A 14,151-nucleotide genomic window follows, 5' to 3' on the forward strand; every position below is an offset into this window, starting at 1 on the left:
AGAGAGCTGCGATTCCAAAACATTATCTGCAGATGAAACTCAACAGTCAATTATTTTTAAGTATGGGAATGTCTGGAAGGCTGGTGTACGTCCTACCACTACCATGGTCCATGCTGGTCTGGTTTCCAGTGATGTGGTGCCAGTAAGCTGATCGGGGCAGTATGGCAGTGGGTGTGCAGGGGTAGGATCGAGGCTCAGAACTCTTAGACAACAACTGGGATTCATAAACACACAACATCAAGGATTAAAAAACAGTACTTTGGATTAAATTTAACAGACAACAAGAGTATAAGCAAAAGGCTCTCACCCTGTTGTTTTTGTCCATCTCCAGTAGGACCTTCTTGTGCTGCTCAGCAATGGCCAGTGTAGATGAGTGAACCCTCTGGTAGATCTGTTCTCCCTCTCTGGTCTGGAAGGTGTAGAGACCTTCGCCACTGTCACACATCCTACACACAACAGCAGCTCAGTGTGAGAGATAGGAGCACAGAACAGTGGCCAGTGCAGTAACATCAGGTTTCATCACAGAGGAGGAGATAAAGAGTTGTCCATAATTTATTCTTTGCCATGTGTGTCTGCATGTGTGTACTGTACTTGTATTTGCTGCCTCTTTAGGACCATTTCTGAACACTGACCTTGTCAAGACCTGGTTAACCCTAATTAGGCAGAACCTAATTTCTGAGGAACTGGTCAAGATTAGGGCTAATATTTGAATTGTGGTTAGGTTAAGGTTCGGAACAAGGTTTGTCCAAATGAATGGAAATCAATGTAGAGTCTATAAAAGGATAACTGAGCAAATCTGTGTGCGTCAGAAAGAGATCAATAGACACGTCTTCATCTACAGATGGCTTTAACAAAGGAAAACGTGACAGTAGCTTTGTCTCCTGTCTCCCTCAAGACTCTCTCGTCTCTGGTCTTACCGTCCGGCTTCAAAGGTGAAGCGCGTGGCGTCACGTCCATAGCGCCGCAGAGAGCAGAGCGGCCAGGTGACCAGCTTAGTGCGAGGGTTGTGAATGTCCCACAGGTAAATGTTCTCGTGGGTGATCTGCATCATGCACTCGCCGTAGATGTCCAGGTTAGGACAGGGAAGGAGGAACACGTTGAAACGCTCTTAGGAGACAACCATCGAGAGGGACAATTCACATGAATACAGCAGCAAAGACAGTAAAGATAAAGATAATAAATAATAAACATTCATTACCGAAAAGAAAATTACAATATAAAAAGATATTAACACTTAGACCATAACAAATGAGTTAAAATAGAATGTAGAATGTACATTATAGACAGTTAGCAGAATTTACACAGTATGGACATGATATTTACAGTATAAATATGTATAAGTATATTGCACGTGTATACAGTATTGCATGAGGAGCCTGGTTATGTGTGGTCTACTGCGAGCAGTGTTTGTTGTACAGTCTAACAGCTGCAGGAAGGAACGACCTGCAATAACGCTCCTTCAGACATTTAGGATGTTACATTACATTGTTTTCACTCTATAATGAGTTGCTTTAGAAATTAGTTTGAAATCAATGACATTTTATGACAAAACGTTTCCTGCTTTGTTCCCGTAGCTTTAAGTGCTAACTGTCATTTTTATTAGTTTATTTATGAATGATGAAACTTCCTTTACATTGAATAAGCTAAATGAGTTTGACACAAAACATGTTTTTATTTTTATACCAGCCAAGGACATCGAGTTTTTGTATGTTTTTGCTGTTTGACTGTGAACAGTATAACTCATAACTTTGGTGAAATGTCTGGAGAAGTAGGTTATTTGGCCCAAGGGAGAATTTTTTTTATATTTTGGTGTTCAGAATTTACAAAAATATATACAATTGTTCACATTGCAAGACAGAGGAGTGGATTTATTTAACACTGTGGTATAGTGATTTCTCTTGTATGTTATACATTAGTCAAATGACTGCAAAGAGAAAGGTGTCACACTAATTAACACACTAAAATAACACCGCTCCCAATCCCAGTGGTTGGTCTTCCCTGTGGTGTTTATTTGTCACACCAGAACAAAAAATGAAATCAACACCATGGACAAAGTTACAGTGGTTACTTTACTTCAGTCAATTAATCTGACTAATGAGATAAAAATATTGAGCACTGTCCTGTCCCAAGTCGTAAAAAGTAAGGTTCATTGCAAACATTCATGGCTAATGCTAATGGATAGGCTAGCAGTTATGCTAACGGCTGAAAAGCATCGTTGTCAAAGCAGACAAAAAAAAAGACTGAAGTTGACAAACAAACAGGTTGAAAGAAGTTTCTTGACCAGTGTATATGGTGTATTACTGTGCTTTAAAACAGGCCACAATTTTCTCTAAAGGTCTCTCAATGCTAAGTAGCAGTTAGCAGCCAGCATTCTGAGTTATCGTCGTAAAAACCACAATCTAATCCACTGCAAACTGCCCAACCACTCTAATGTGATAATATTAGCAGCAAAATGGAGCGTTTAAAAACTCAAGAGAGATATTTTTCTCAAAATTTGGTTGACTGAAAGTAATTATTATATATTAGAACCATTAGCTCGTCAGGTTTTACAATCCAGTTAGACAACCATTTAGACTGATGGCACAAATGATCTAATATAGCGTATGAAAATGTTTTCAATAAATGACTCCAGACTTCGAAATTATTTCAAGCAAGTTCATTTCTTATTAACTTTGTGCGAATGTCTTCATTTGATGTTTAGTGGTGTGTTGGCTACAACTCCCAAATCAAATGACTCACTGAGATTCTACAAGTTTGATATTGTGTGTGTATGTGTGTGTGCGTGTGTACATGTCTTTAGTAAGCTTTGTGGACCAATTGTCAAGCAAACCGATCTTTGTGAGGACATTTTGGCTTGTTGACACAACTTTAACGGGCTTTTTGAGGATTAAGACCTGGTTTTAGGCAGTGTTGTATAAAGCACCTAAAAGTATCTTACGAGAAATTAGTTAAAGTCACATTTTATAATATTATTATTAAGTCAAAGTCTTACAGTATATGATATTTACACAAAGAATGCAAAACCAGCACTACCTGTGTGTTCACACTGAACCCCAGCAGCCAGCAAGTCAGGCTCCCCCATACTGATGTCATTGAGCCGCATGCCCAGACACTCAATCGACAGCGTCTTGAACCAATCCTCTGCCTCCAGCTCTGAGACAGACAGAAAGAGAGAGACAGAGAGAGATGGAGAGTCAGAGAAAGAGGGAGCGCTGGACCGACTCCCTGTGCTCGTGTTGTCTTGTCATCATAGTGATGTTGCCAGGTGTGTCATTGTTCTTCTACAGAGGTCAACCGTAGCGCTGGAAAACTGCACAGAAATGCTGGGCCAACAACAAAATAATGTTATGTTATGAAATGACTCTAGTGGAACTGACCCTTATATCCCACTCTGACTTGTATTATCCTTTACATGCTGTTAAAGGATAGACTCAAACAAAGACACAACAGTGAGCTGTGTATAGTTAAACTCCAAGCTGCCTCCTCTATTTTTAGCATCTTGGCACAATAATCCATGTGGCACAATTCTCTGCTGCTTCTGTGTATAATTAGAAACTCTTATAAACTCTGTGGGTTTGACAGTGAAATTATATTTTAAATAGGGATGGGACGATACCACTTTTTTGTGTCTGATACCAATACTGATATCACAAACTCCAGTATCTACTGAAAACGACATTAGTCCGATTAGACTATTTATGATCTATGAAGCTGTTAAGAACACATTTGTGCTGAGTCATTTCAAAGACATAATTCTGCAACTGTGTAACAAATATTATTCTCCCAAAAAGAAGAAACAAACAGCCCAAACAGAACTCGGTTAAAATGCTTTTGCTGATTTTTATTTACATTTTTAAAAGCCTGTGCATTGGATTGTTTCCCATATCAAATTTCAAATATTTATCCGTGCTTATATTGTGCTTTGATAATCTAATACCGTATCTTTCTTTTTCCTGAGTGTTGTTTAGTTTCGGAGGAGCAAATGTAATGCATCCAATTTCTCCTGGGGAGCACTGTACAAACATCCATCCATCGTCTACTGCTTTGTCCTCCACATGAGGGATTGTGGGGCTGCTGGTGCCAATCCCAGCTGACATGAAAGTGAAAAGGCAGTGTACACCATGGACAGGTCATCAGTCTATCACAGTCCCACATAGAGACAAACGACCATTCACTCTCACATTCACACCTCCGGGCAATTTAGAGTGTCCAATTTACTGTACAAACAATAAAAACATAAACAACACTGATCTACAATTATCAACGTCTCATTTCTCATCTCAACGCTCACAATAAGCACGTTCACACTATACCATGATGCATATGTGTGTCTACATTACCTGATTCACAAGTGAATGTGCGTGACGTGTCATCCGTGAACACGATGGCTACAGCCTGCCGCTTGGTGTCCCGTGGCAACCGTGTGACGTTCTTGACATTGCTAATCTCGGTCACCTAGGCGACAGGTTGAGAGTAAAACAGTTAATGAAGTTGCAACATGTTGTCGTCATTGCGTTGGACGTGGTTGTGTGCTTGATGTCCGTGCGTTGTTAAAACAAGTGTGAGCAGACTGAGGAAACACAACGTTTTAAATTCACAGGGTTTTATCTTACAAAACCGGGCAGTTTCCAACCGACGCCGATTTTTATTTTCAGTGGGCCCGTGGGTGCGTTGGTCTTAAAGTGAGGTGTGTTTAGGTGCACCGTTTGCTTCATTGCTATCCTGAGGCAGCAGAACACCACTGTGCTAATAACCAACAAATACCTGATCACACCTACACATAAACGTGATATTAAGTAAATAAAAATAAAGTCGATTTGACAAAAACTATGACGGAATACTTTCGTCAATGAATAAAAGAGAATCAATCAGAAGAGAAGAAGAACAAGAAGAGATTCAATCAGACTTATCTCTTTGCGAGGTACGGAGGTCAGATTGATCTACCCGGAATACACGAGAAAAGAAAAGAAAAGGGATGACATATGGTCGAATTTCACGTACGATGTTACGGAAGACAAAACCCAGGTGGGAAAAAAGCATTTGGAGACGAGTCATCCAGCAATCCATGTCCATGTTCGTTAAAGTGCACAAACATTAACGTTATTTCATCAGCTCAGCTGTTGAAACAAAACCTAACGCTAACGCTGCTAATTTTGGATTTTTAAATCAAAAATCCCAATTCGCCTGCAGAAGTGTCGTGTTTCACGGTCTTCAAACTGAAACAAACTCTATTTGATCTGATTGTTAAGACAAATGAAAATGTTTCCCATCAAATCTTTGCTGAGACAGAAGGTCCACCAGCCAAAGACCATGTACCTGTCCCTCAGTGAAGGTTTTTGCTGTGTGATCATCACCTCACACACAAGCACATTCGTCTCCTCAGCCCTAATGCACTTAAGTCCACGAGCTGAACAGAGACAATAAAAGTTGCTGAAACTTTAGACATCGCATCGTTAAATGAGGTGGGAAATATAATAGTTTCATTAAAGAGTGGGGTTCAAGGTAGCAGGGGATTCTTGTTGGAGACTTTGTGGGTCTTTTGGGACGGCCAGGTGATAAAGATCCAGAAACATATTACAAATGTATTTTGGGTCGATATTCCATTTAAATGTGAAACTACGCATTTGGGCCGATATACAGTTTGAAACTTGGAATATTAAAGGCTATTATTGTTGGCAGCCAGCGAGAAATCCATCACCAGAGAAGTGGAACCGCCCACAATCGACGAATGGATTGGTATAATATATGAGGTTTACATTATGGAGAAGATATCACTTTCTCCCAGAGTTGAAAAAGAAACATTCTATAGGATCTGGACCAAACGGACTGAGTATATAAAAGTGATTACATCTGATTTAACTATATTTGTGCCCTCTTTTCAAAGTGATGGGTAGTATATATGTATATATATATATATATATATATATGTATATATATATATATATATATATATATATACATACATATATATATATATATGTATACATACGAGTAAATATCCTGGAAGGGAATTATGGACAAGCTATTGTTTGTAATGGCAATTTGTCTTTCTCAATAAATAGAAAACAGCAAAAAAAACTCAAACGTTGGGATGAGTTTAACACCATGTGATTGGTTGTGGTTTAAAGTGTGCCACTTAAAACAGACTATCTTTTCACATTTGCAAACTTTAGCTTTCTTCTTCTCCTCTCTCTCTGTCTCTCTCTGTCTCTCTCACCTTGGGACAGGCTCTGATGTAGGCAGACTTCTCATCAGGGTATTTCTCCAAGCGGCGCGGTCCTTTGCTGCTCGACTTCTTAAACACCAGCCAGCAACGCCTATAGATCTAATAAGAAAACAAAAAAAAAGGAGTTGAAAGGAAACCCTTTATTCCAGTCCTATTTACTGTACTGTCCAACGAGCTTAAAGGCACAGTTCCAGCTAAAGAGAACCCGCATAAGACAGGGAACGCCCACTGTCACACTGTCAAACAGCGACACAATGTCAGCCTCTAACACCAAGACACCTTTCTTCAACCTTGACTCATTTGCTTGTGAATGTCTTGATTTAAAAAACAAAACAAAAGTGACAGTGTGTGGACAGTTAAAAACTTACATACTGCATGTGTTTGAGTCATCTCAGGTGGTTACGTGTGGACGGAGATATTTCCTGAAATGACGCCTTTATGGGGAACTTCAAGAACTTCAAAAAGATCGTTTACGGCCATAAAGTCTGTTGTGTAAGTCATTTCTCAGCTACACTTAAAAGCTGTTTGTCTCCACAGACTGTTTGCACGCAACCAAAACATACCTGTGCAATTTATGAGAAGCAAAACAATCCAGAAATGCGCCGCGGAGTTAAACAATAATAATACAGACTATGGCTCTTACAGTTCACCAGAGATCTGTCTCTTCTCCTTCTACTTCAGTTGATATGCTCAGTTCAGTTGTTTTTCCGTGTTTAATATAGTTTTATGAAAAGTTGTGGGAAGCGGCTGCATTTCAAAATAACTTAATTATAAAAAGATATTTGTTGCAGCACAGAGGATATGGGATGAAGCACAGTACTTTCTCATTTGGTAAGATGTGATTTGTACCCATGAATAACTTCTGCTGCACAGTGAAGGATCATAATGGATCATAGTTATTTAACCTTAACGGTTGTTGAAGTAGAAATACACAAAAGAGCACTAATGCATCATATGTCATCCTTCTAATGTCTTAAAGAAGTCCCTGCTTTTGTTAAAACTACACATTTTAAAATCTGTGGACCGGTAAAAATGACTAATAAGCCCATATGCTTAAAATAAAACAACATTTTGTGATAGAGAGAAAAAATAGCTATGTATTCCATTGAAGTCTGCTGCCAGTGCAGCGTTTTAAGGTCACCGTAATGCCATGTCTGTCTTAATAACATCATTTTCTTGTGCTTTCATGTGAGCAAACCCCTCTGGAGTAACAGTAACTCCAAACTGCTTCACATCAGTTCCATCTTTGAAGCTGTGAAAGAGAAGCAATTAGCACTTTCTCTCCCCCCCCCCGCCCCCCACCAAACATCAAACCCATCCTCCGTCTCCTCTCTTTAACTTCACTCCTCACAGTTAGTTGATCGACGGAGAGGCGATTAGCTCAAACACACGCTCGTGAAGAGACGTCGGAATACGGAGAAGGATGAAAGATGAAAAGGAGGAAACTCAGCAAACATTTCAGTGGAATGACATCACACCGCCATTCACTTACACTGGCCATGGATTTGCTGCTGAAAATAGGTTTTCTACTCTGCAGTTTGCTTAGTTTTAGGGCTGTGACGATTTTTTTCAATAAATCAATTATTAATTGCTAAATATTTTAATTATTTTCTGGTTTCTTTGCTCCATGTAACAAAAAGAAATCATAAAAACCGACATTTTAAGGACCAAACAAGTACTAGATTCATCGAGAAAATAATCGACAGATAATTTTTGGTTCTCAGAACGTTACCTTTTGGTTGCGGGAACGTTCCCTGAAGGTTACCCCCTAGGTTCTCCTGTGGTTGATATGGAACGTTTTCCTAACGTTAGTTTTTGTTTGCACATTTGGTTCCCAGAATGTTACTTTGGCACAACCTTCATACAACCTTTATAGAACATTCTTTTTGGGTTTCCAGAATGTTCCCCAGCATTCATTATATAACTAATATTATTTTAAACTGTGCACATTAGTAGACATACTAAGTGTATATAAAATAAAAATAGAATCAAGATTATGAAAATAATCATTAGTTGCAGCCCTACTTAGTTTCACACAATGTTAGACAACAGTTGTTGCTGAGATTTTGGCAGATTTACGGGACTTCTTTCGGAAATTGGCAGATTGATGCATTGTTTGCCATGTGGTCTGAACAGCTTCGGATAAATATACTGTTAAATGACAAATACAATGATAAATATTACCATCTGTTCTACAAAAATAGCAGAATGTTGACTAAAATCGGACTTTTAACTGCTAGTGTCGCTACCAACCCCCATGCCTCGGCCTGCAGAGCTTTCTGAAAGGATGTTCTCTTTGCTGCACCTTTGCATCATTGACACCTTTAATCTAATTTTTTTTTTTGGAACGTACAACTGGGAGGCGACGCCTCGGATTATAAAGCTCATCTTAGAAATTGGGGTCCGTAAGGAAAGAACGGGAAAGTCTTAGTGATAAAGGATGGATGAGTCCAAATTACATCAAATATTACGTTTCATACTAGTCTCTTAGAAATGTAATTTTCAGCGGGCTGAAATGATGCTAATTACAGCAGGGACCGAACCAAAAATCAGCGAAGCTCGAGACGATAACCCCTAAAATGTGAAATATGCCAGCCGGGGGATGCACTGGAGTTGAGTGATAATTCTGTGAGAGTGATATCTTTCCCATTTTCACATAGTAGACATTTAATCACTACAACTATAAAAAAAGAATGCATTATAGCAATGACACAGCCATTAAAATCTCAATAAACATTCATGTACTGTGCAAAAGTCTCAGAGCACCATCAGCTTTGCTGTTTTTATGTCAAATTCTTTGATCCTCGAGATTTTTATTGGAAATGACAGGATTAAAAGTTGGTCTAATACATAAGCAAGATATCTTAAAGAAACCTGGCTAAAGAGACCGACTTCACAGCAGATCTTTTTCTAAATGAAATAGTAGGACAAACAGTTTTTACATTAATTGGGGTTCCATTTGAACAATAGCAGGGTTCAAGTACTGTTATTGAACAAGGGTTATGTTATTTGTTATTTTTAAACTGCATACATGTTTACAACCAGAGTGTCCTCAGAATGTCAGAGGAAACACGGGGAGACAGCAGTTCAGTTCACCTCCAGTTGTGACCTGCAGTGACGGAGGAGACCTTCACTGTGTCCACGTAAAAAATACTGCAAAGTCTGCAAGATGTGGTGAAAAAGCTCATGCTGCAATTATCGTTGACAATTGCCATATAATGAACACATGCTATGCCTTCTAAAATAACCTTTAACCAGCAGTGTACATGGACCAGAGTGCAGCTCTGGCCCCATTTTTCCCATTCGAATCCAGCAAATCCGACTCAACCAAAACCTGACAGTCATTCAGATTTCTCAGTTTTAATCCAACACAGTCCATAAATCATGCACACAAAACAATAGGTGCTGATCCGATGTTGAAAAACGATCCCCTACATGTCTTTTGTGCACACAAACACATTATTTTTTATTTAACAAGTTTTTCCTGTAAGAATGAAATAAAATATCTCAACTTTTTGGAACACAGCAAGCGCTTTCAATGTGTCTTTTGCTCCTCGGGCCAAGAAGGAGAAGGTCAAAGTGATTTTTTGTCAAATCTGAAATAAACTCCGAACCTCCATCATCCATGAAGGAGAGGATTTATTTCCACACAAGCTGCTGTGAGGGGGAAATGTGGTGCTATTAATACAGTGCATTTCTTTTCCTTAGTTTAATGTGTTAATTAATTCCCTGAGGCTGGTCATCTCAGCAGCTCCCAGGTTTTGGTTATTTAGTAACAATGGACGCCACAGAAGTGAGACCCCCAACCACATCGGTTTAACACCTCTGGTGTTTTTGGGTGCTAGATGTGAAGCGCCCCTTATGTTGTGCTCACGTGACGCCAAAAAAGGCCTTTTTCCATGCACAAACATTACAAAAGTAAGTGCTGCAAAATGACTGCATGTTTTAAGTTTACTGGACATTTAAAAAAAAAAACAATACCATAAAGGTGCTTCTGCCTCGGCACTTTCCAAAATGGAAAGAGATTACTTTTGTTTATATGCTTGTAAAACCCGAGTTTGCATAAACAAAAGAGAACTGGAATTTTCCTCCTTTAAAGGCAGCCAATTAAGTTACTCATGTTATTATACAAATGTTGGTTGGTGGTGGTGTTTTATGGCACTTGGCATCCATAATGTTGCATTAGTGCCTCCTTCTTATTCCCTTTTTCCTTCATGTTATACATTCATTTACTGCAGAGCCCGCGTTTACTGCTGTGCTAAGCAGCGCACTTCAGACATGAAATATTTCAGTGAGGCTACAAATATCCCCCAAATTATGCTTCAGACATTTTGCAGATCATTTCCCACCAGTCTCTTAGTCAAAATCCTAGAAAATGCCCCAAGTGAGCCTATATGCAGGAATTCAGCAGGTAAATCTACTGAAAATGCAGAGCAAGCAAATCTGTGAATGTTGTTCCACCTGGATTCCATTGTTAATGTATCTGACCCGCACAGTGTTTGATTGATTTCTTAATCTCAGAAGAATTTCCAGGCCCATGCACTCAAATCTGCTGCGGAGACACTGGCTTCCCACACTACCCTGGTAGTTTTGATTGTCTATGATGTGATGGCCTGTGATGGCTTCATTTTAGTTTGAAAACTCTGGGACTGCTTTTTAATCTGGATGGAGCAGAAACTGAGACCTTTATGGCGTGTTTCCATTTAGTGAAACTGTTCAGTTTGGTATGTTTTGGGGTTGTTTTTGCGTTTCCATTAGAAATACTCGCAAAATAAACGGCCCCAACCGTTACATTTTTCAGCACCCTTCTCTTTGGGTACCAGAGTAACGACCAAGGACGACCAAGGATAGAGTTTCTGGGGACAGTCATTTAAGTGAGTTGTTTAAGTTCTCTGAGGAGAACTTAAACAATGCCAAACATGAAGTCAGTCTGCCTGTGAATCCCAGAGTTAAACCGTATATCTAAGGTTTTGGAGAAAAGGGGGAGAGGGGAAAGACATCAGGTCAAGATGTCTGGCGCCTTCCTCTGCTGATACCTAGAGTCGACCTTGGGGAGGACTGTGTAGTAATCGGTCCTCTGCCACAGTTAGGTTAGGTTCAACAAAGATATAATGAGGCACAGTCTATAGACAAATTATGGGTGCCAGGATTACACAGAGTTGCAGCTGGCCACGTCCTGAGTTTGTTAGGCTTGTTTTTTTTAGGAATTTGAGTTGCTCATTTAAAGAAGCCCGAATAATATGTTTTTCTCTTACACAGGTGGAGCTAGACCCACAACAACCAGCTGATTAAGCAACAGAAAAGTGTCACATCCCGTCTATCAATTAAAGGTACTGTTCTCAGTCAAATGCAAGCCTGACCAAGGGCTTTACTGTTTCAAACCGTACTGTACCATGATGGAAACACGCCATTAGAAAAGTTTTATTAAAGACTATGTGAAGAACAATAAGGAAATATAAAAAGTATTTTAATATTGTGTCCTTTAACCACTTTTTGCATTCCAAACAAAAACACAGTAGTATGGAGCCTAAATCACTAAGATCACAGGGAGCACTGACTCCGGACTCGTGACACCAGCCCGGTGTCACTCACTTCTGATTGTGCATTGTGCTCTCGCAGCTTGACAGTAATTGTTGAAGCACACACAAGAATCCTGTTTCTCATCAGCACCTGCCAATCATTAATCCCCCCACACGGAAGGAGGCCAAACAAACAAATGCAACCTATTCCTGTCCGATCAGCCACATCTTTTCTCAGGAACCCAATCAGTTCTGAGCACAGCCAATCGATCGACCTGCTGCTGAAGAGCCTCTGAGAATGCTCTCTCTCTCTCTCTCTGTGTGTCTCTCTCTGCCCAATCCGCCTACAGGCATCATTAAAGTTTGATCTGATTTTACCTTACCTGCTTCATTAACCTTTGGCCAGTCCCCTCCGCTGTGCTATCTTAAAACCTCCAGCATATGATTCCTTTCAGCAAACAGTGGCTCTGTATTCGTCGAGCTGCTATTTTTGGCAGTGACATTGGCCTGCTTTTCTCATAAAAGGCAAGGTCAGCACTAACAGCTACCAAGATAATGATTCGGAGGAATCCTCTGGGTGTTTCTCTCATCAAAGTGGAGGAGTAAACAAAAGCAAAAGTCATTACAATATGTCCCATAATTATTTCCTCATGCGTGGGTGTTCGCAGTTTGCCGCGCGCCGCTGAACAACAGCTAATACCTTATTAACAGAAGTGTCATCAGTCTGCAGGAGACAGTGAAGAAAGTGCTGATGACAGATGTAACGCCGGTCATCACTGCCCAGGGAATGTGACATGAAGTAAAGGAAATGTCACACCATAGAGGTGCTGTTAGTATTGCATTGTGTGTGCAGAAATATAGGCTTTTAAGGTATTAAAAGTCAAATAGCAAATGGAACAGTACAAGTTACATTCAAATAGGGTTGAAAAGGGGTGGAAAATTCCTGGAAAATTTCCAGTACAAACTTTAGATTGGGAATTTTGGAAATATTGCAAATTGTAAACTTTCCATGGGAATTATGGGAATTAATGGGAATTAATGGGAATTAATGGGAATTAACTGGAAATTTGTGATACTTCGCCTGGAGTGGAACTCTTGTCCACTTTTGGGCACTTTGCACTATGTTGCTGCATTTTTGTGGCATTCTTCACATAATGTCTTTGCACAATATTTACACATAATAGGAGATGAATGCATGAATCTGTTTGACACGGCTGGGTTGCAAACCCGGGAATCTGGTTTTAAAGTGCAATTCCTGACCAGAAAAGCTACTGGGGCAGATTTTCTGTCCCAGTCCGTCCCTGGCCATAAAAAATACATTATAAAACTGAAGTACAAAATCTGACCGAGGACTTTGGACATGTCTGGCCTAAGGTATGATGTGTTTTTAATGACTTGTCAAAAAGAAAAGCAGGAATCTTTCAGGTGTGTGTGTGGCGTCAAGAAACACGACCCGTCAGCTGTGTTTTCGATGATATGATGGTTGAAGGAGGTGACATTTCAAAGCTGTAATCATGATACAATAATATTTTTGCTCACAATTATCATAGCGTCAGAGTCTCATGCACAGGCTAATTGTGTATGTGTTCATAGTTTCCTGTGTATGTGTGTGACTGCACACAGACTAGAAAACTATGCTGGATGCTTGGGCACTAAAGGGCAGATGTACAGACGCATGCAAGCGTACCATAAACAGAGACTGTGCCAGGTCACAGATGCTGTGCCTCTATTTTTACCAAGAAGGTACTTGGTTGAATGACTAGGTCATATGTAATCGGTGGCTTAACACAGTGCGTTTGTTGTAGGAAGCAGCTAAACAAATGCAATAATAAAGATAACGACGTAGAACAAAAAATCCAATATGTAGAAATAAGAAAGATAAATCAAGTAGTTCTTTCCTGGTGTATCACAGCAGAAAGGGAAGAGGTAATGTAGAAGACACCCTAATACATGGGGCACCAACAAAAATGAACAAAGCAAAGGGAAACAAGCAACTTTAACAAAAGTTCCACATGCATTCATGTCAGGTTAACCCTTCTGTTATCAATCCTGTTGTTGCCAACAGGATTTGGCAAGCGTACTTCTCATTACCGTAACTCCTAGACCGTGATATCTAGAAAATTCAAAAACTATGGACTGGCGATCTGTCCAGCTGAGATTGGCACAGCAACCCCCACAAACCCTCATGTATCCTCCACATGAGGGTTTGTGGGGGTAGAAGCGATATAGGATGGATGGATGCATGGATGGATACCTGAAAGCAGAGAAATAGAGCTTTGCGTCATATACTTTGTCATTACGGGAGCCCGTCTGGACTTCTGTGGAACGACCGTCCAATCACAGAAGAGATTCACCAGCGCGTCACATGTTTGTGATGTCAGCTTCTCAGTACCGGTTGAATAACTT

The 14,151-nt window shown here is 39.9% G+C and overlaps 1 protein-coding gene across 3 annotated transcripts in view; it reads right to left on the reverse strand.

Moving 5' to 3' along the window:
• Positions 1–14,151, reverse strand: part of dok4 (docking protein 4) — a 47,801-nt gene that overhangs the window by 6,508 nt on the left and 27,142 nt on the right. For 2 of the 3 annotated variants that reach the window (XM_058630030.1, XM_058630031.1), the window contains exons 3-8: positions 6,218–6,325; positions 4,341–4,455; positions 3,034–3,153; positions 918–1,107; positions 308–446; positions 97–214 (exon numbers count right to left, since the gene is read on the reverse strand). In XM_058630030.1, the coding sequence (XP_058486013.1) occupies positions 97–214; positions 308–446; positions 918–1,107; positions 3,034–3,153; positions 4,341–4,455; positions 6,218–6,325 (790 nt within the window). The remainder of the gene's footprint in view (positions 1–96; positions 215–307; positions 447–917; positions 1,108–3,033; positions 3,154–4,340; positions 4,456–6,217; positions 6,326–14,151) is intronic. The other variant, XM_058630032.1, reaches the window with a different exon arrangement.

This window comes from Solea solea, chromosome 5, assembly GCF_958295425.1.
Source record: "Solea solea chromosome 5, fSolSol10.1, whole genome shotgun sequence".
NCBI lineage: Eukaryota > Metazoa > Chordata > Actinopteri > Pleuronectiformes > Soleidae > Solea > Solea solea.